Source organism: Leptonotus elevatus, chromosome 3 (assembly GCF_054856555.1).
Source record: "Leptonotus elevatus isolate MCC_2025b chromosome 3, RoL_Lele_1.0, whole genome shotgun sequence".
Lineage (NCBI taxonomy): Eukaryota > Metazoa > Chordata > Actinopteri > Syngnathiformes > Syngnathidae > Leptonotus > Leptonotus elevatus.
This window is the reverse complement of record NC_141241.1, coordinates 24,139,097-24,162,652: the sequence shown is the minus strand read 5'-3', so window position 1 is coordinate 24,162,652 and position 23,556 is coordinate 24,139,097. Positions and strand designations below refer to the sequence as shown.

The 23,556-nt window shown below is 40.6% G+C and overlaps 1 protein-coding gene across 1 annotated transcript in view; it reads right to left on the bottom strand.

Moving 5' to 3' along the window:
- Nucleotides 1–23,556, bottom strand: part of entrep2 (endosomal transmembrane epsin interactor 2) — an 85,131-nt gene that overhangs the window by 41,590 nt on the left and 19,985 nt on the right. The window contains exon 2 of the mRNA XM_086070390.1: nt 5,984–6,040. Within this exon, the coding sequence (XP_085926516.1) occupies nt 5,984–6,040 (57 nt within the window). The remainder of the gene's footprint in view (nt 1–5,983; nt 6,041–23,556) is intronic.

Genomic DNA, 23,556 nt, shown 5'->3' with positions numbered 1-23,556 from the left:
GGCTGGGGTTTGGTGTCGTGCCCGCCCCGCTCCGGTGGGCGTCCTGACACCTCGGGCGGGACCCAGTATCCGGGGGGCGAGCCCTATCGCCCCGCCGGACGGGTCCCATATGCCCGCCGGGGTCCTGGTGGGGTGGGTGGGGGCTTGGTGGGCCGGTGCGCCTCCTGCCCCCGCCCGGTTGGGGGGGGCCCCGCTGGTCACACCTCTTAACTCACTACACTAGGTTTGCACAATACACTTTTATAGACATATAGGGCACATAACACACTTTGGGGGGTGGGGTAGGGTGGAAACACCGTCTTCACCCTACAACTCCCCTCCAATTTTAATACACCACACAACTTGTGGGTGGGGGGGGGGGCTTGTGGGGGTGCCATCGGTTGGGGGCCGCAGTATAGAGCAGTGCTGCGGTCCCCTGTCCGTGTCGCCAACCCCCCCCCCCCCCCCCCCCCCCGCCCTATCTATTTTTTTTAATGCACCACATACACTCACATTAGGGCTGTCCCGACTAGCGTGAATACTTCAGCGCGCGCAGCATACCGTTGACGTTGAGTGCCTCCAGCACATGTTGACGTTGAGTGTCGACACGTGCCTACTGTCAGTTGTAAACAAGTGTGCATAGCAGAAAAGAAAGGAGAACAGCAGAAATTGGACGTGACATCTGTTTACTGAGGAAGTCGTAGTCAAGCGAACGGCAGTATGCACTACAGTACACGGCGCTAACGCGGTGAGAGAAACAAATTTTCTAAATAAACCTCACAATTACCAAGTAGTATAAGTTGAGTTATACGGCATAATGCAGCAGGGCTGACGTGACTCGTCTATTCATAGTTTGTGACGGCACCAAACTTGCGACAGACGGCAGCAACAAAACTTTGTCCTGAAATCACGTTCAAGCTCCAGTTAAGAGCAGTAGGACATAAATCAAGCAAGCAGCAAGCTAGCCGCGCTAGCTAGTAGTGCTAAAATTCACCAAAATCGCTACTGTGGTTGACGTCACTTATCGTCGCATAGATCAACATCTATGGGGAGAGATTCTGAGAAGAAAATAGTGTGCTATTAAAGCGCAGTTTAAATTTAAGTAAAAAAAAAAAAAGATTGTCTAAAAAATGAAAACGAGTTGGTTATTTATTATTACATGTGTTTTTTGTCTTCTGTATTTATAATTGTTCTTTAACCAATCAAGAATATATATTTCTATCAAAATACCCGATTATTCGCTAGAATTTTCAGTAGGATAGCTGAATACCAAAATATTTGATAGCTTAGTTAATAATTTTGATCTGAGATTTGCACAATACATTTTGTTATCCAAAGTAAATTTATTCTCTCATTGTTTTTTTTATTTTTTAATCCATTTAGCTTTTATTAAAGACTACGTAAACCAGTAAACTAATTATTTATTTAAATAACAACAAAAAAAAACTTAATTTTATACCGTGATATATACCGTTACCGTAAAAGGGATGGAGTTGATACCGTGATATGAATTTTAGGCCATATCGCCCGGCCCTACTGTCAGCTTACAACAGAGTAGACGTGGTGCTTCTATGCTAGTATCAGCTGACTTCGGGCAGTAGGCGTGGTACGGTGGTACACCCTGAACTGTTTGCCAGCCAATCACAGGGGGTGCACTATAATCTTTTTATAATAATTACATTTTTTAACGCTAATTTCAAGGGACCTCCAAGCCTGTTCAATTACGAAATTACATACTATACATCTTTTCTGACTAAATGATGTCAGTCAAAACATCTCAAAAAGGTGAAACAAAATCCATCCAAAGACACAATAGCTTTTGAATGGCTTGATAAAAAAAAAAGAAGAAGAAGAATATTTTGGAGTGGCCGAGTTAAAGCCCGGACTTAAGTCCCATTGAAATAATGTGGCATGACCTTGCTCGAAAACCCTCCAGTGTTGCTGAATCAAAGCTATTCTACAAGGAAGAGTAGGGCAAAATATGTCCACAGAGATGCGAAAAACTCATTGCTAGTCATAGAAAAGTCTTGATTGCTGCTGATGATGGCCCAACCAGTTATTAGGTTTACGGGGCAACTACTTTTTCGCAAAGAGCCTGGTAGATTGGAATAGTTTACATTCCCTTTATAAATAAAATGCATCTATTCTCTGTACCACTTTTCCTGAAAACTGCACTTTATGTTTACTTATAGTGGAGGCTCAAAATAAGAATTTGAGAAGTGTGCAAATACATTTTCACAGCACTGTAGATAGTCACCAAACAAACAAAGTATCTGACACAAACTTGGCCAACAATAGGAATTATAATAATTTCCTGAAGTTTTAAATAGTTGGGATAAAATTTACCTGGTGGAAAAATTTCAAGGTAACAGGATGGCTAGGAAACGCTTTACTTTGACAAAAATGATGGCGGAAAATTGCAGTTTTGCAGTAGTGTATGTCAGCCAGCCCACAGTTTTGAGGTGAATTGGTGCAAGGTCTTAAAAAGTCACACATGCCAGTCAAACTCTGCCTGTCAGAACTGAACATTACCAGCAAGCAAGGTTCACAAAATGCACATGACATGTTACCTTATAAACCTAAAGAAGGACAGGAGTGACACAGACTAATCTGGAAAACCGCTCATGCTTATAAAGGAACGAAAAGACAGAGGATTTATCTGTGTTGCAGTGCAGTGTGTGCGTATGGAAATTTTCCACTCCACTATCGAAATGACGGGATGTTTTCTTTGATCCTAGAGAGCGGCTATGAATCAAATCTCTTCTCTAGTCTAACGTTACACAAAGGCGAAGGAAAGCTGGGGGAAGGGAGACAGAAATGTGAGTGCAGAGTGACTGCTTAGCTGGGTGATAAAACTAAAGGAAACGAAAAAGGCAATCTGCAGAGAGAGAGAGAGAGAGAAAGAGAGAGAGAGAGCGAGGGCGAGAGCAAGAGATACAGAGATGAGGAGGTTGAAGACAATGTGCGAAAGCTGCAGAACTGAGATGAGATTATTTATGGCGTTAAAACAGCATGAAATAGTTGGATGAGAGGCTTGAACCTTTACTGGTCTCTTTTTTTGTATTCCTACTTTAAATAACGCGTTGAAAAGGTTTACAGAAATCATTTACAGTACATTTACATCTACTGTATGTATCACAAGGGAAGGGAATGCGGAGTCTATTAGAGATAAAATGATTTTTAATCAAAGGCTGTCAACTGACAGACCAATGAGCTGTACATCGTCCCACGTGATTGGCCAATATGAAACTTGCTTTCATGGCATAGGAAAAAGGATTCAACCGTTTAATATTCATGACCATAGTCAGCTCAGTTACTGTTGCCAAAGACAAAAATAATAAAGTAAGGGATGTAAACATTCCACAAGTTATTATATTTCACCCAAAGACACAAATAACTATAATTATTGCTTTAGATAAAATATTTATTCATTGTGACCGACTCACCTTCAAAAGTATTAAAGAAGTGAGACCAATTTATTTATTTTTGCCTTGGACTGAAAACATTTGGGTTTTGTATCAAAAGATAATGAGAAAATATGAGACAAAAAAACAACAGTTGAATTTTTACTTCCAGGATTTTACGTATTAAATGTCGGATACACGACTCTTCTATTGTAATGTTTTTCCATGTTCCGTGGGAAAATGAGCTCTATTGGTTTTAAGTATGGAGATAGCCTCCTTTGTTTTGGGGATTTGATCTTTATATTTGATGGAAGTTCTCCCAACCACTTTACTGGCATCTTTTTTTCCTTCAATTGACAGACAAAAGGTTTATGTAGACTTCTGAGTTCCTTCTTACATTAATGAAAAGTAACGTGCACATACCGGAAGAAGTTACGCAAACCCAGTCCGTGCTTAGCCTGCCTTCCTATTCTTCTTGCTAATTAAAGTTTTATATTTTGTGACGTAGCCTTTGTACTGTTCATGAAGTCATTGGTTAACATTTGAGGTTGTTGCGGTTTGTTGAGGCTCTCATCATGTTTCTGTGATTAACTGCTACTGTTTTTCTTGATAACCCTGTTTAACCATTCGCTGGCGGTTTCTATCTTCTATGGCTGTGTGACTTTGTGTTTGTGTCATGGATCTGATTGACTTACTGCTTTCTGTCAGGTGGTTAAACATGTATAAATATATAGGATTCACAAGCAAAAGCCGAATCTGAAACTGTGTGTAGACATTCAGCATTGTGTATTGTTTAACCACTCGTAGTGGTAGCACACACCTGGGCAACAAAATTCAGATCAATTATCATGTTACAATAATTTTGCTCACATGAAAAATGGGTGCCTTCAAGCAAAAGATGATATCTTCTAAATTGTGCTGAATTGTTCATCTCATGCGAAGATGAACACAACACAAATTAAGGAATATGTCCCACTCTCCCAATACCTTTGGAAAGAAGAATTTTATTATTGCATTTTAGGAGTTAAGTTATTACCTTTTGTTCTGCTCTGCTGGGATGACTCTTTAATTAGTAACGCCCTATTCACACTGACTGCGGAACGGCCATGGTGCGTTTTCCGTACGGCCGCCGCACGGACTGCAATTCAAACCGCGTGAGTTGCGTGAGCTGTCCGTGTCTGCAAATCTGCACCCGCCAAACCACAAGATCACGGGGGTTCACTTTGGAGAGTTGAGTTCACGCGATAACAACCGTGTATCCATCCATCCATCCATTTTCTGTACCGCTTGTCCTCACAAGGGTCGCGGGGGTTGCTGGAGCCTATCCCAGCTGGCTTCGGGCAGTAGGCGGGGTACACCCTGAACTGGTTGCCAGCCAATCACAGGGCACACAGAGACGAACAACCATACTCACAATCACACCTATGGACAATTTGGAGTGTCCAATTCACCTGTCATGCATGTTTTTTGGAATGTGGGAGGAAACCGGAGTACTTATAGAGTATTTGTAAACAATAGCCACACTTGCCTGTTGTCACATCGATATGCTTTTGGACATTATTTCTGTGACATTTACCATGGCTCTTCTACCATGGGTAAGTACATTTTGTGTTTAAATAGTGTTATTTTGTCATGTTCCATTTATTCTGAGCTCGTTTTTGTCTTAAATGTCCGACTCATGTATGTAGTTAGCTAGCTTCTCTCCCCCTAAAAAATGAGTTCGCAAACGGTTTTATTTTGAAATATACCGGATCCACCTTGATGCTGACGCTTGACTTCCTGTCTGGCTCGTGTAGTTTCTTCAGCTTCATGAAAATACGCAGGCGTTCCGCACGCGGCGTCCGGAAAAAATAGAACACTTGCGGAAACCTTCCAGAGCGCCGCATCCCTTCCGCACCGCATACGCGCCGAAATGCAGCTGGTGTGAATTGACACGCAGACTCGAATGCTTTCTATTCCTTCTCTAAAAAGATGTACTGTACTGTACAGTAAAAAAAACGTGTGTGATATTGATTTGTGTTGAGGTAATTTTTCTGCCACTAGATGGCATAATTGTGTTTGTCAGACGTTGGTGACAGCTCAGTGCATTTTTTGTCTTTTTATATTAGGAGCGATCTACACTTTAACATGTAGTAATTTGTGAAATTATGCACATTTTTACAATTGTAAAATACAACTTGACCCATCTCCACAAATATGTGCATTATTATGAAATGTATTACTGATAAATGTTGATATGGACGTGTCTGCTGCGTCGCAATGGAATTCCCCCAGTACAGGCTTTCCAAGTAAGGGGCAGTCATATATCGCACGTTAAAAAAATTAATGGCGTTAAAGGAAATTTAAATGAATGCACTTTTGACACCTCTAGTTCAAATATATCTTGTAAAACTACCTTGACATGGGCTGTTCTATTTGTACTTCCCGTTGTGCAATTGTAGCTTCAGCAAGCTCTTATATACAATTTCCACTTTCGTACTGAGCTTTATTCTCAACCTTTGGTCACCCTATCTGACCACAAATAAAGCATCCCAATAAAAGGCTGCCTCTTGTGAATCAGTCTGTCGGATTAGCGGTGCAGGCGTTCAGATAATACTCACCACCAGCGAGAGTGGCCGCTTCCACGACACCACGCCGATAAGCCCAGAGAGAAGAACCTGGAAGAAAGAGTACATAAAGGATGTTGAAAGAGCAAATTGATATGAGCAAAAAGGAAACCACATGAAAAACAAGAATGAGAAAGCCCAGAAGAATACAGTCATGTTTACATTCACGGTAAACTTGATTCACTTTGGCCTCATTTTTATTGATGGAAACATATAAATCATAACTGGTAATAACACTTAAGTTTAACATTCATTGACTACAACCCCGCACAATCTAATAAAATCCAATACAAGACCTGGATGAAAAATTAGAAAAGGATTATTGATTATGCTGAGCGAGCAAGCTAATACAGGCAGGCAGATATCGATATGATAGATCGTAGATTGTGTTTGTCATTGTGCGATGTCAATCGGCATTGTTTTGAGTTCTTCTCTTCATGTTATGTAGACAAGAATATGTGTCAGTGTCTCTTTTTCTAGTTTTGTTTTGTCTACTCCTTTTAGCGTTGCCTTGATTTGGTCGGCCAGTTTGTCAGCAGTGATCATCCTCATAGTCCACACGCTGGTTTAGAGATGGGATGTCTAAAAATATTTGTACATTATATTATTATCTGCTTGACATCTCTGCAACCTAAGTGTGACTCTTTATCAAAGGCTTGCCATGGGCATTTGTAGCCCATTTTTGGGGAACGCTGAAGCAGCCCTAAATTCAAAGAAAATTTTATTTATTATTATTATTTTTTAAATGTATGTCCTTTTTAAGCAAGCAGTACTTTGTTGAAACATAACACAGTATTTTAACAAAATTACAGCAATTAAATTGTTAGGTAGGAGTTAGCTGACACTTTTTTTTCTAGCTAGGAAACATTTCCGGTGGTCAGAGTTAGCACCGTATGTCATTTTTCTGTACTTTTGTTTTAATATAACGCTTTTCCACCATACAAGGCCCTCAAAACGCTTTACATTCGACTGCTGGCGGCGCAGCATTAGCAGCAACTGAGGGTTCAGTATCTTGCTTAAGGATACGTCGACATATTCACAATGGCATGAGATCAACAACCCCTCTACAAAGTAAACTTGACGACAAATATGAAGCCTTGACCAAGAAACCTTAGGCTTGATGCAGAACACATGGAAGTCAGCTAGCCAAGAAACCTTGATGTTCTGACAAAAGTGTCACTCAGCAATTCCAGCTAGGACCATGCTCAGTTCTATATGACATAATAAAGGCATATATGACAAAATAAGAGTGACAAATACAGGACCATAGCAACTGACAGCATCGCAATAACCCAACCGAAAACACAGTCACAACATTATATTCTTTTTCTATTGGAATGGGCTAAGCTAGCCATTATATCCTATATGTGTGTTAATATGAAAGCGAATATGCTATAGTGACAAGCTAACTGATTGGATGCGCATGACCAAAAAGTGTTACACTTCTTTTTCATAAATGCGGGAATGAAATTGCGTTAGTATGCACAAAGCAGTTAATCTTGCCTGGCCGAGAGCTCAGCACCCCTAAACCTCTGACCCTTGAATGAATTAGAATTTAATTTTGATTTGCTTGACAGAGATCAGGCTACAATATCTGATGCGGCATTCATGTAATATACTTCATGTCGGTCTCGTATATACTCCCTGCTATCAAAGCAATGAGCATGTGTTTAATATTTCAGAAATGGGAAACCTGTTTTCCATCCAGCTTCATTCTTTTCACATATTGCCATTTGGCTCTGTTGATTTTCCTCACATGACATTCAATTTGTTTCTTACCGCCTCACCTGCACCATATCAGTGACATGGCCACTGAAAATAATGTATCGTGTTTTAGTCTTGCATCCATATCTTTACTCACATTGACGTCGTGCACAGTAACGATGAATAGCATTCAAATGTTTCATTTTAACTCGCTCACATACATTCGGAGAGCTTCACAAACTAAAACTGCCGCCTGACTATTCTGTATGTAAAATAAATGTAAACATATTCATCACTGCACATGTTCAAATTACCATAACTCTACAGAGACCACAAACTGTGAGGATAAATTAAAATTCAGTCTGGCGTCAATTATTATTTTGTACCCTCATGCTACATCAAGTTAATTGAGTCATTTTCTAATGCTGTGACACATATGGGAAAATAATATAAACCAAACTTCCCTCAGGCCTCAAAATGGATCAAATGAATATTTTCACAGAACCAAATTTAAAGGGAAGTTACTGTAAAGTAACAGTTTAGAGGTCAGTGAAAATGTAACATCGAGCTCGAATAAGCGCACTTGTGTGTAGGTGTACAGAGCATGTGTATTTTGTTTGGAAGAAATTTTTGAGAAGAAATGGCACATGAACAGCATTGATGTGATGTGATGAATCGGCTCTCATCAGTCACCACAGGATTTTCCTCTTGGCTGCTCACAGAGCAGGATTAGCTTGCAATACTTAACAGCATCAGTCTCCAAAACCTGCTACTGAAGCATATTAATAAGCGTGTCTTTTTTTATATATGAAATAGTAAGATGTTAAAAGGGGAGGCGGGCATCAAGTAATGTGATTAAAAGTAAAAAATAACATCTATGCAAAGTTGGAGTTGCATTGACCTTGATAATCAGGAAGATCTGAAATTTGTTTTGCGCCTGGACCACAGAAAAGCTTTTAGCCTCTGAGGAGTGCCGTCAACACGATAATGAATTAAAAGGATCTCAAGATGGGTTCTGAAGGAGGGTGAAGCAAATAAACCTCAACACTACATCAAAATCATTAGCCAGTAAACTTGGTTATAGAGGAGCTTTTTTTGGGGTCTCAAGACAATATATAACTATCTCATGGTTGAAGCTGGTTAACTTTAATGACAAGTGACAACAACGTATTCCCTGCATTCAACACATTCCAGAGAAGCAGCCCATGAGCACACACACACACACACACACACACACACACACATGCAGTAACGACAGAGATAGCAATGAGGGAAAACATCTTTTAAAAGGTTGATGTCAGTATTAATCAATCAATCAATCAATCTCCCTCTCTCTCTCACACAGACAGAAGTCTTGGAATGTATTTCTTAATTATTAATTATTCTTAATTAGTCTCATCATTAACTCCATTCGATTCCGACTTTTGAGTCTACAACTTGATTCAGAATTGATTTTTGATTCAAAAGGATTTGATTGATAATGATTTCGGCTGTAATAAATAGATATGCAATAAATAGATGTCTGACTCGCTAATGCTAAATAGCGCACTCCCCACGACACTTTTATCACTCAAAAGAACGGCTATTCATACAAAACTTTTCAGGAAAATATACAGCGAAGCATTTTAACATTACTCACCAGCATATGCTCTTCCTACGCTGCAAAAAACAACAACTTTTACTGGTATAACTTGATTAGTTACTTTTACATTAACAATCAGAACGCGCGGAACCACACTGCCCCTAAGCGGCCAAATCGGGTACAACATGAACAGCGCTCCCAGTAAAGGCACACACTAACAAGGGCAAGACAGTATAAAATAATTTTAATAAAAGCGCTTTTGGGACATTTAAAATTTATTCTGAATTATACTAAATGAGAATCGTGATTCTTTTGAGAATCGATTTTTTGACACACCCCTATTAATACCTATGAATTATGAATGTCAATGTTCACAATTATAAAGCTCTTGTAATGGATCTAGTGACGTCTCTGCATTTGGGGCCAGTGGGGCCGGTTGCCACCAGATGGCGCTGTTGAGCACTATGCAGTCTTATAATTGGTCTTCTTTCAAGTTCAATTGTCTATCTTTCTAAACAGGAAAGACTGAAATAGGGCCGGAGCGTGTGTTTAAAGCTATGAGCCACTCAAATCACACTGCGCATGTCCCAACATGCTCTCAAAAGACAGCAATGGGGCTACATTAACTGGTCCCGTCATCCAATTAAAATACAGGACTGATGTCACGTGATGTCAAGACCCAATCAACACACACTCAGTTTTGGCGGACGGCAGCCGCAGTATACAGCAGTAAGTAGTTTTCATCGAGAGCAAAGAGACTATACATAATAGCAAACCAACAATATGAATGAAATCGATTTGTTGATGATGTCATCTCTCAAGAGAGAGAGGCAGCACTGAAAAAACAGAGGGAAAACAGTTATGAAGGAAGCTTGTGAAGGAGGTGAGACCACCTTATAGCAGCACAGCTTGTGGACAGCACACTTTTCAGTAATTTCAGTAAAACATCTCCATGTGCTGAATTTAAAGCAGCAAATAAAATCGGGCCAATTGGAAATAAAGTTAAGCTAGAAACCGAGCTGAATGAACAGCACTGGTGAGTAGCATTTTTATTTTGAACGAGGGATGTTCGACTAGGGAAAAAATAATAATCCAGATTATTTTGGTAAGAATTTAAATCACGATTATTCAAACAATTATTTTTGATACAAAACTAGAAAATGCTTAAACATTTAAAAATATTAAGACAAATAAAAATTGTAAGAATTATATACAAATAATTTCAATTACTCGAGTGTACTAATTGAAATTGAAATTGGATTTTGATTAATTGCACAGCCCTATTTTAAACCATTTGAAGTTTTTATTCATAGCCTTAAATTGTAAGGCTATGAATAAATGGTAGGCTACTTCATTTATATAGCGCATTTCCATCGGATTGTGATCTTGAATTGAATCACAGTTTATTGTTTAGGCTTTGCTGCTTGTGAATGTCTTGCCCACTGTTGGGCCCCACTCAACTTGTCATGTCAGAGATGCCACTGAATGGATCATTAAATTAGGTGTATGAATACCATTAAAGAGGACAAAGGAGAAGACTGGGAAGTTAGGTGCAAGGTTAAATTTTAAGCCTAATACTTTTTAATCTTTATATTCTCCCCCTGGAGGACATCATCGAGAGACACGGTGTTAGCTTTCACAGTTACACTAATAATACATAGCTGTACATTGTTGCATTTCCTGATGACAAGAGGGCTATTGATAACCCTTTTCAAATTGTATTTTAGATATTAAGTCATGGATGACAGAGAATTTTCTACAGCTCAGTCGGGACAAAACAGAAGTTTTAATTATCGGCCCTCAAGGTAAGAGAGAGAAACTTTTACCAAAACGAGATTTTTTTTTAAGCTCACAATGTGTGAAGAACTTAATTAAGATCAGTTTTTACCACCTTAAGAGTGTTACGTGCTTTGGGCACGAAATTGATGTTAGTCATTTTAATGTTTTATGATGGATTGTTTTAATTGCACAACACTTTGAGTTGCATTTTATGTATATAAAAGGTCCTATATGAATACATTTAAAATTTGATTTGATGTAAAACGACATAGATGATTCACCAGAATACAGAAGTTGAGAAGGATAGGATAGTAGGATAATCAGGACATGACATTTCACTGGTAATGTAGCTCTACCACTGTAATCAATGCCTATCTGGGCCATCATATTTGTATAATGTCATAACACTTAAACACAATAACAGTCAACATGCTCTGAAAGTGATGAAATTGGGATCGTTTTGACCACAGAGAACAGCAGGACTACATGATGACTCACAAGTTACTTGGCATCATCTCACAAAAACGGCACTCAGTGGAGCGGAAATATTGTTCCAAGGCCAAACTGTTCTAATTTGGATCAGCACCAAATTGAACATCTTCATACATAGCGACCTGGCAACCCCCTTGAATGTGATTGAATTGAACTTCAGGAAAAAAAATAATTACAACCAGTAAGTGCAAAAATAAAATGTTAAAAGTAAAATGTTTCTTTAATTAGCCAATTTCTCTAAGGACTTCCCCTTAAACCAATCCATATCCAAATGCATATGTTATCAACCACTGCAAAGCCTAAGCAACCTTGATCCTGGCTTATTCATATGCATGTGCCAATCAAAGAAGCCATTACGGAGAGTGAGGCTTTAGAAATCGAGGCTCTTCTTAAACATCACCACAGCCAAGATGGATGGAGCAGTGTGGTTGCCTTGGTTACCACATACTGGCAATTTGCCAGGATCTGTAATGATTTCCCATCAGCTGCTGCATTGACAGAAGCAAGCAGGTACCATCTACGGTTCAGACACTTCAACATACACGCACTCAAACACACCACAGCAATGTAATAAAAATTGATGTAATTGGAGCCCAAAAAATTGATAACCACCACAGATTTCCGCAAAGCTTCTTCCATAGAACCTTAGGCGAAAGAAATCTGTCAGGTACGTGCGCGCAGCTTTTATGCGTTAGATCGTGTCGTTGTAATTTGTGTCTGAACGTGTGTGCATTTGTGAAAGTCGTCGGAATACTGTACCACAATGCAGAAGATCTCAGCTCTCACCTTCTGCTGGTTCTGCCTCATTGCCAGCTTCATCTCTTCTGATATATGATACACATTACGATGGCTTGGGATGCCACCTCCTATAGAATGTCCTCTGATGATTATAAATGTGAGTGAAAAAAAATAAAAATAAACCTGCTGTTTACTGCTATGATAAATATTCCTCGTAGTAATGACAGTATCCTGTCCCACTTTGTTAGTGTATCCTAGGGCTGGGGTTTTACCATGTTGATTAGAATTAATTACAGAAAGCGCAACACATTCAATTGCACTTATCTATTTCCGCACCCCAGGCGACATGGAACTATTATGAGTGCCCCAATTCCTGGCCCCACGATAATACTGATGCATGTGAAAGAAGCGAGGCCTCATTGCTTGAACATGTAGATGGAAAGTTAGTTTTGGAGAAAAAAAAATAGCTGAAGGAAGAAGACCATAGACCATATATTTAGCTTATCACTGAAGCCAACTGTTATCAGCTAAATGTAAAATAGCACGTTGCACTGAACATAAACAACAGAGCTAGTGTGACCAGATTTTCAAAATTGAAAACCCAGACTGTTAAACACACATAAATGTCACCTAATTTAATCATTATCTTAATCTTCCTCAACGACAAGTAAAAGACGGCCGACAGGGGTAGTTATCTGCATCGCTAATACTAATTCTATCTTAACTCTCGCTTAACAAGCAAATCCATGCACCCACCATTATCCTAACTTTTTTGCTCTGTGCCAAAGCTGGCTGTGCCGTTTACCTAAAAATATACCGTTTCAAATGTCAGCTTGCGTTGTCTGCCAGGCGAGAGGTGACCGCAATGGGGAATAGGACTCTAATTCCCATGATTCTTAGAAGTGAAAGCAGGAAGTACTTCTAGTTCTGGTCGATGCTTGACTGCTATCGAGTAGATGCGAACGCGGATGACAATTCAAATAAATATTAATGGAAATAAATAGGAAGAAATGTAACAGTTAAATTCCCTTTTAATGGGTTTATCGTATGAATCGCAATGACAACTGTGTGACATACACAACATGGAAAAATACGGGACGCTGGAACGAGACCCGCGTAATGCAGGGACAAAGCAATGAGGTTGGCAAAATCTGCTGGGACGCGAGACCCAAGGCTCAAGACCAGGACTGTCCCGGCCAAAACGGGACGTCTGGTTACCCTAACCAAAGCAAACATTAGCATCAACAGTCGTTTTACAAGCTAGGCTACTTTTGCTTTTTGCTGTTAGAAATTGGCCGAAAGAGTAGAACAGACATGTGGTTATTAAATCACATTAAGATTTGATCTCACTGATATAGCCTGTAAAGTCTTTCAAAAGCTTGAATATAGCCAACTCAGTTTTATGAGTTACAAGAACCTTGTAAGTATTGTTAGCTCAAAATGCAGCATATGCACTGTTTTGTGTATGGCAGTAGATAGCGCTTTAGATGCCTTCCTTTCAGGACAAACATATGTTCTGTGGGAGACGGGATGGATGTGAGGATTTGTGTGTGTGTGTGTGTGTGTGTGTGTGTGTGTGTGCGTGTGTTTTATGTGTGTGGGAGGCATTGGATTTTGTTTTGCTTGATTTTATTTTGTACTGCAAAACACTTTGCGTAACATGTTGAGGAATGAAAAGTGTTATATAGTCTGATTGATTCATTTCGGATACAATTTAGTTTCTTAAATTCACTTGTTTGCCTTTGTGAATACATTTATAAAATATACAAAGCCTCTGTTTGTTCTAAAGTCCCATCATTTGAAAGTATAAAAACAGCCTTGAACAATAGCAACTGAGCTGAGCACTTTAAAGCTGGTGAAGCATTTTTTTTTCTTCACCCGTCAAGTCTGGCAGTGAACATGGCGAGCTAAATCTATGTGTGGGTTGAAATACGCTACAGTATTTATGTAAATGCTATTGACCATGTAGGCTACTTTGCACATAAGCATCGAGCATGTGCACAGTGGATGAAATACAAAGTGATTCAACGCTGCTTGTTTCCATGAGCTCACGCTGACAGAGTGAACAGACGTGAGCGTTTGGTTTCCTTGTGTTCGCGCTATTTAAACACAAGGGCCCCCACGCCCCAACATCCTTCTCCAACTGTACTCCCGTTTCTCTCCACCCACCACCTGCTTCTGCTTCCTAAACCCTCCCCCACCTCGAATCAGCACTCCGCTTTGGAGCTGAGCCGCACCTCGGAGACGTTGCCATGGAAACAGCGGGACAACAGCATGTTAGCTGCTGCTCTGAGGAGGCGTGGCCTGTCAGCCAATCATTGCTCCTGTCTTTGCATTCATGGCTATCTCTGTTGCCTACGTGTACACAAACCTCCGCTAGTGTCATGTGTGAAGAACAACACAGTTCTTCGCCATATTAGCAGCTAAATGAGTGACTTCCTCATGGCAACAGCTGGCCTATAAGAACACTGCTCTGATACAATATCCTTATAAAACATTTGTAAGGATTAGCACCTCCTTGTTGGAAACGAAGGACGAGCCATGCATCACTCTAGAGCAGTGATTTACAACCATTGGGAAATGATGCCTTTCAGTTCTGGAAATGATTTATTTGCTCCATCACTCTGACATTATTATTATCACGATGAACTGGCGAGTGTTGAAATAATGTTTTTCAAGTAAACAAACTTTGTCAAGTGATGCAACCAGCTCAAATTAAGCATTAAAAATGAGATTGTCTTACATGTCACAGTTCTGGGGGAGTTCTTCTCCGTCTCCTTCTTCTCTTAGTTTATTGGTGGAAGTTATTTATTATTGTAGCATTGCAGAAATAATCAGGCCTAGATTAGTGTCGGCCGTAACCACGGCAAGACAACGACAACGCTTCCCCACCCTCCAGCTAACTAAGATTTTCTGAACAGCACAACAAAGATTATTATAGTAGTTTGAACACTCTACCTAGAAAAAAATTGAACTCCACCTAACGGACTTTCGACTGCACCTGAGCCAGCCTGAGTCGTGTAATGGTGGTCCATAGACATTTTCTGGACTTGAAATCCCCCAAAGAAAATTTGACGAAACGTGGCGAAAGTTGGATGTAAACCGAATTATTTGGATGGATTTTCGCCTGGTCTGCAGTTTGAGTGTCGTGTTGGGACGTGTATGAGTGATTGTGTGTTGCAGGACACCCCAATGCTTTCTTTGTCTTTTTTTGTTCTGGACTTCAGTTAGAACATCTATGCTGCGGTGCTCAAAGCACCCCAAAAAGAAACCAGGAAAACTTTTTGACATTCTGAAATGTTTTTGAGTAACTGTTCAACAAAATAAATAAGATTTCAGATAACTTTCAGTTGTGCTTTGTTTTATTCAATATCTATTTATGAGCATTTTTCAAATAGAATTACAGCAACATACATTTTCATTTCTATAGGTAAATTTTAAACTCGCTGGAGTTAGAATTCTATGGTTAGTATGGGCCTGGCGTAGTTGTCTTCCAACCCAGAGGTTGTGGGTTTGACCTCTGGCTAATTGTGACCACATCAAAGTACCCTTGAGCAAGATACTGAACCCCCAGTTGCTCCTGATGCTGCGTCATCAGTAGGTGAATGAGTAGTCAAAAACGCTTTAAAGCGCTTTGAGGGCCTTTTAAAGTGAAAAAGTGCTACAGTATATAAATGAAGTACCATTTATTCAACAGGAATATCTGTGTTAGGTGAATTTAGAAATACATGGCATTGAAGGAACAATTGTATGCTTATTCAACAAGAATATCTGCATTTGGTGAAGGCAGAAATACATGGCATTGGAATCCAAATATCTTTGTTAGCCTCCCAGGATTATCCTTTAGGTGAACAGGAAGATCTAAATTGGCAGAACTCTTGTCAGAACTTATAAACCTTAAGTCAAAAACAGTAGGCAAAAGTTGAGAAAACTCAAACATGTTGCCATGATATTTTACATTTTCTCACCTTTTTTTTTTTACAGTGTGGTGATCGGGGTCTTTCCTTGGCACTGATTGGTGGGTCGAGTCGGGGACGAGGTCCTACCTTCATTCATTACATGTAAAAGCTTTGCGGTTTGTAGGAAGAAATAGTTTGTGCCATGGTCACCCTTGCTGCACAACCTTCAAGATTTTACAGCATTAAGTCTTACAAGTGTTCAAATTTATACTGCATTTCATCTTCAACCAATCCAGGGTGTACCCCGCCTCTTGCCCAAAGTCAGATGGGATTGGCTCCAATTTGCTCATAATGAGGACAAGAAGATGGATGGATGAATACATCTTTATCTCTGCAGGAGGAGAGCAAAGATGACTCTGCCTGAATGTGCTGCCTTTAATCCCTGCCAAAGTGCTTGAATTGGAGGTGAGAACAGAGCAGTTGGCAACAGTAAACAACTCTCGCACAAACATGTTGAGAAGAGAAACGATTCGACTGGCTGCGCTCGAGATGAGGGAGGTAATAGAGAAGAAGCTGCTTGGTAACACTCCTGGTGCCTTCTCTTCCCGATTGCACCATCAGACTCTCTAGGTCTTGCACAATGTGTCGTGCAGGCATATGCACACACACAATGTTCCGCAGCGACTACCACTTCTCGTGTCACAAGAGCATCTTTGATGTGGCGCTGTGTTTTCCTTCCAAAGATCAAGGTACCTTTCCTCGGTGGAATTGTAAGAACTGCATCACAAGGAACATTTGTCACAGCTGGGTTGAATCTGAGTCTGAAGATCGCAAAGCCAAGAGCAGTGCTTTAGTTTTCGTCAAAGATAAGACAATATGAACATTCACAATTCTGAAGAAAGTCAGTCATTAAAGTATGACAAGAGATCAACAGTTCAGCTTTGATTTCCAGGAATTTAAATTGTCATCAGATACATTTTATTGAATTTTCCTATCTTTCATGTGAGCAAAGATACTGATAGGTGTTTTGTTTTGTGTCATTCTCCAGACTTAAACTCTAAAGAGCATGCATTTCCTAAAGAGGAGAGTGAAGGAAGCTGCGGTGAAAGCCTGGAAAAGCATCACAAACGAAGAATGTAGATGTTTAATGATATCAATGGATCATCGGCTTGATTTGGTATTTGCAAGCAGATGATTGGCTGTTAAATATGAAGTTGTCTTCTTTTATATCTTTTTTTTTTTTCAAAAGGAAGCCCGATGAATGGCGGCAGGCTCTCTGCCGAGCAATGTGAAACTCTTGAATGCGTCTGGTGAATGACAAGAGCACGGCGTGGGGGAGGGCGACTCTCCCAATCGCATGTTGTTTTTTTAGGAACGCTACGAGACTTACCTTGCTTTCTTTCTAGGCGTTTCACATTGCTCGGCAGAGAGCCGCCGACATTCTACGTCACTACGCACGGAATGTGTTGCGACGTAACTAACAATGGCGGCGTACGTCCAAATAAAGTTTCTACAAAATGTAATTACCTGGAAATTATTTTTGAAAATGAATCTCATAGTTATGTTAGTAACAACCAAATAAATAATATAGAGCAAACTTGTCATGACAGTCGGGGTTCCCTTTAAGTATGTCTGTTTAAATATGTTTGCTAAGCTAAAAATCTTGTTTGCAATGACGATGACTTCTACTACTTCTATTTCCCCATCTTTACACAATTGGATTTTCGCAAACCTCCATCTCTGCTGGTTGTCTTGTACCCGCTACCTCCGTGCACTTAAGACCTCAATTTCATCTGCAACCAATTACAGTATATTCCACCGAGATTACTAGCTGACTTTACCTGCCAGTCTGTACATCAGTACGGCAGACAAAAAGAGGCTCAGATTACTACATTGCTCTTCACGAGTGTCTCACTGCAATAGTCAAACATACTATTACTTCTCTGTTGCACTGGACTTCCTCATACAATACCACAGTTCTGCTAAATCATACAGTTTATCTCAAAAACTTTCAGTATACACTACAGTTTGTCACCTGCTTACGCTGATGACAGCACAGTAGTGCATTGGTCAACACTGCAGTCTCATAGAAATAAGGCTGTGGATACCTGGACAATAACAGGAAGTCTGTATTATTATTCTTTTTTACATGGACATGACGATGTACAACTGATTGGGCTTTGAGCTCAAAGTGATTGAAACTGGAGAGCAAAGGTTCACCCACTTGAGCGGTGTGCCGCAGCAATACGGCCTCGTATCCATCCTGGATACGACTGCAGTGGCACCAACAGCTGAATCAGGCATTCAGCCCGCTGCTGACAGGACAATCCTGCCCCGCAGCCACTCGGATCTGACTGCAACGCGTGGCAAGCGTACAGAGGGTTTGTGTGTGAGGGCGAAGAGATGAGTTATTGCTTTACTGGGTGTGTAAATGATATCCTCTCATCATAAAAGATCTGGCGCTAAATCTGACATTCTTTTAGATTTTGATGATGTTGTGCATTATGAAATTACGGATGTACTAGTACAGTAAAACTATCATATGAACTCTGTCATACGTAGAAAGGAATACCAGATCCAAAAAGACATCTGCATCTATCTCGTCAATATTCTTAATCTGTCAGTGGCTCCCTCACAGCACAACCACAATCTCTGCAATACGTAAGGACAAAAAAAACAGAGCTTGGCTCACAATTTATGTCATGAACTAATTCATTCTGAACCCTCTATAAAAAAGGTGTCGGCCTCAAGCTTCCCTTTAAACCATCTAATTTATCAAAGACACACACGGCATGATAAATCACAAGAAGGAAGTGTTCCCCATGTTGTGTCTCCAGCTTTGTTGGCCCACATGTTTTGCGGCGCCAGCCAATGATTTGATGAAGGTGGGGGAAAAAGCTGACACTTAAGGAGACTGGTGGGTTTTGACAACTATTATTTTGGGACAGGGTCGTCCCGTTACAAAGAAAACGCATCTAATCGTGTAGACTGTACGGTGGGGAAGCAGCTGGCTATCAACAAGATTAAAGTGACAAGCTTAGCTGCCACGGTGACTGTGCTTTAATCAGTTAACCAGACTTTTATGGCCACAGATGTGCCTGGTTTACATTTAATGATCACAAAATTGCCAAGTCTTAATGTCGTTTTCAGGAGCTACCCTCAGCCTTTAAACAACCTTCAGTCTGAATATACAGTATGTGTGACAAAAAGAATAAAAAATAAACAACGCTATTGTTACTTACATTACAGCAACAATACAATGGTTCGTGAAGTCAAAATCACATCGATGTTAAACATTATTATTAAGGCAAATTGCTCTAAATGAACAAACACAAGATTCCAAACAGGATGATGACAAGAAATAACAACACTGCACTTTTATACAGTTTGAGTTTCCTGCACGCAGTACCAGGAGGCCACTGAGAAATGTCCTCACTTATGTTGTGTTTGAAATGTAGCATTCAGAAGCTGGGACAAGAACTGCTTGAGAAGGTCCAGAAACATTCAGATGAACAAACTGTCACATTCGAGCAAGTAAGTTATGCTTGTTCTCATACACTTATTTAAACGTTAACAGGTTACATTCTAGTTGTCACAAATAAATCCACCAGACGGTGTGACAGCATGACAGATTGATTCATGAAAGCAAGAAAGCAATGAATCCAGATTTCAGTAGGTGGACAGCTTCAACAATGAGCCATTTATTTGGAGAAAGGTTGAGTCAGTTGAGTCATTTGGGGGGCTGGATAGTAGTCAGATATGATTGGCACCACCAAGACAAAGAAGTGGAACCTTTTAAGTTAAATGTATGTGTGTGTGTGTGGGGGGGGGGGTGTGTGGGGGTGTGTGGGGGTGTGTGTGTGTGTGTGTGTGTATGTGTGGGGGTGTGTGTGGGGTGGGGGGGGGTGCGTGTGTGGGGGGGTGTGTGTGGGGGTGTGCGTGTGTGTGTGCGTGGAGTGGGAGTAGTATGTCCAGTGATCCAAGTTTATACTGTACCCCCCTAGAGACAATTTTTAATATGCATTTTTGCTGGCTTCCCCCCCCACACACACACAAAAATATGTAAAAATGTGTCAGGTTTATTTGTTGACCATTCCAGGGTGCATCCCACTTCTCATCTCAAAGTCAGCTGACATAAGATGCGTCTCACCCGTACTCCTAATGAGGACCAGCTCTATATATATATAAAAAAGGATGTTTGACTAAATCTTGAGCTTAAATATGATTAACTGCTGCAACCGTTTTGAAAGAATGTTTTGAATGTCATTCTCTGTAACAAATGAATGCATGCATGATCGACCACGCTCATGAATATTTATGGTGAGTTTCTCCCACACTAATTATTACCATATGAAATCCAGGGACAGGCTTCCCTTTCCTTAGATGGTCAAATGGATGAATACAGAAAATGCTAGAATTCCATTTAGATTTGTTTAAGTATTTTTTGTACTGTAAGCTTACCACAAAATTCTATTGACATCAGTTCAACTACTTTGCACCAGGGAGCAACACAAACACCTCAATTTGCCAAAGTAGTTGCACAAATCAATGTAAATTACTTTAGGAGAAAGCACTGCTTTTATGGCGGAAGATTTTCATTACCGCACAACAATATTGGTTTTTTGGGAGGATGCGGTCATTTTGGTCATTGATTAAGTCATAAGAAAAGATAGCATCATTGTATCGAAGTTTAAATAATAACTCAAGGTAAGGAAAAGGGCGAACGTAGTGTAGACGTATGCTCACAAAATGCAAGAGCTGGGTCATAGTTGTCGATGTTTGCAGAGATTTTGAACTTTGCTGCATCAAACTATTACTAAAAGCATTTAATTGGGTATCCAGAATATTAGAAACACTGTAGTACAGTACAATGAAGTGGTACACGACTGTTATGACACAACGATGTGTATATTTCGATTTTTGAAATACCTCTCTGACACCGTCACTCCTTATTATCAACATAAAAACAATCATTTTTATATCAGATTGTACCTCAAGTGGCCTGTGCGTATATGCTCACACCTGTACAATCTGTTACCCTGACAACTCTACAAGATCAACATATAGGTCACACCAGTTACTGTATGTGAGTAACATATTACTATTTCATAAAAGGATTATTTTTGTAATCCACACAGTTAACAGCTCCATGACCTTGTCATACTGTATCTGTGTGCAACCACGCTTGCGTCTTAACTGAACAGTTCCAAGCTTCAGCTATCATCTGAGATGGCCTTTCGCTGTCAAAGTTCACATTCATTTATTTATGTCCGAAATTAAGCGACACATTAAGCTCCACGAGAGAGTATCTCTTAACAATTGGCACAATCTTCGATAAAATGCGAGCAAATGCGATGCAGTGCGCCAAGTTTAAGACCCTTCTGCTCCCGCTGGCCCAGCATCACACTGTTGCTGAGTAGGAAGAAAAGACTGTGTTGTTACCCACGAGAAAAGAAGGGCAACATGCCGCTGGGCTGTGTAAGGACGTGAGACGGCAAGCGCCGTGATCGGCTGACCTTGGCGGGTGTCACAGCAGAAGGTGCGAACATGTTATAAAGAAAGGGCGAGAATGACACATTCTGTCAACACTTGTCAGCATGTCCATGCATTTTTGTTTCACACACGTCTTGCTGCATAGGAAGCATTTGTCTCCGTTGAAAGAACAAATACACAGATAAGCACTCAGCAGACATAGTTAACATTGAGGGACTGGCTAATTAATTGAGGCAATAAATACTCTATTGAAGGTGAACTAGATAGCACGCTGCAGAGCTGATCAGGCTAACGTTATGTTACTGTAATTAACTGCTAATGTTACTGTAAATTACACAAAAGCAGACCAATGGCAGGAGAGCCCGGGGACGAACCAGGACATGCTGGAGAGACTATGTCTCTCGGCTGGCCTGGGGATCCCGCCGGAGGAACGAGACCAGGGATAGGCAAGTTCGGTCGTCGAGAGCCGCAGTCCTGCATGTTTTTGGTGTCTCCTGCCTCCAACCCAGGTGTTTCAAATCATCAGCTCATCATTACGTTCTGCAGGAGCCTCTCAGCTGCAGTGTTTAAGGAGGGAGACATCATAAACATGCAAGACCTTCCTTTAATAGATGCCCTTCGACACCACCCCTGCTGTTAGGTCAAACGATGTTCATTTAAACCAGAGATGGGCATCGAAGGCCGGAGTCCTGCAGGTTTTGCATGTTGCCCTTCTCCAACACAGCTGATATATGATCAGCTCATCAGCAAGCTCTGCATAAGCCTGATAACGATACTGTTGATTGGAATCAGCTTGTGTTGGAAGTGAGAAACCTCCAAAAACTGCAGGACTCAATTCATTTCCTATGGAAGCAGAGCGACAAGGCAAAAATCGCCTTCCTGCCTCCCCCTTGACAACACGCAACATTCATGCATGTGAAAATTTGCGCTCGTACACATAGACGTGCAGCTTGTTGGTATAGGGTTAAATTGTCCGGTAAGTTTTTTTTACCGTTTTTGTAACAGTTAATAATAATAATAATAATAATAATAATAATAGGAATTGGATGGATCTTCATACTGGACTTACGTACTGTAGTGAAACTTCTGTGTTTACAATGAAAATGTTTAGATTCCCTCCAATTTTAATCGGCAATCTGTTGTAACATGAGAGCGGCGTATGTTGCTGCTGCCGTTGCGGCTGCTTATCGCGTCCCTGTGTGTTGAGACCTGGGAGGCGTTGAGGTACGTATTTCGCTGTCGCTTGTCGCCTCCCGTGTGTCGAGCCCATTAGGCTAGTAGGATTACATTTCCCATGATTCCCATGACACGGAAGCAGGAAGTAGTTCTAGTTCTGGTATGGAAATACGCCTGTTAGCGATTAAATGTGGATAACAATGAGAAAGGGATTTAAAGGGATTTAACCGTTAAATTCCATTTTATTTGATTTATCATATGAATCACTATGACAACTGTGTGACTGACACACATGGCCAAAAACCAGGATGCCGGGACAGGAACTGCGTAAAGGTGTGACAAAACAATGGGGCTGGCAAAATCTGCCAGGACTCGCGACAATGCTCAAAATCGGGACTGTCTCATAAAGCCAAGACGTCTGGTCTAGCTATGAGGCAAAGTGCTATCAGAACCACAGAAGAGATTTTGAGGGCTAAAACTGCACATTTGAGTTAGACTGGTTTGTTAAATGGATCTGTAGGAACTGCAGCTGTCAGGCTATCAGCATCAAAGTGTGCAGAGTCATTTTCGCCTATTAAACTGCCCTTGCCAGCCTGTATGGGGCATTCGTTTAGCGGCTAGCTGCTAGCTGCTAGCCCCTAGCCACAAACCCTTGAAAGAGGCGCAATGTCAGTGTAATTTTTTTCTTTTCTTTTTTTTTTTAA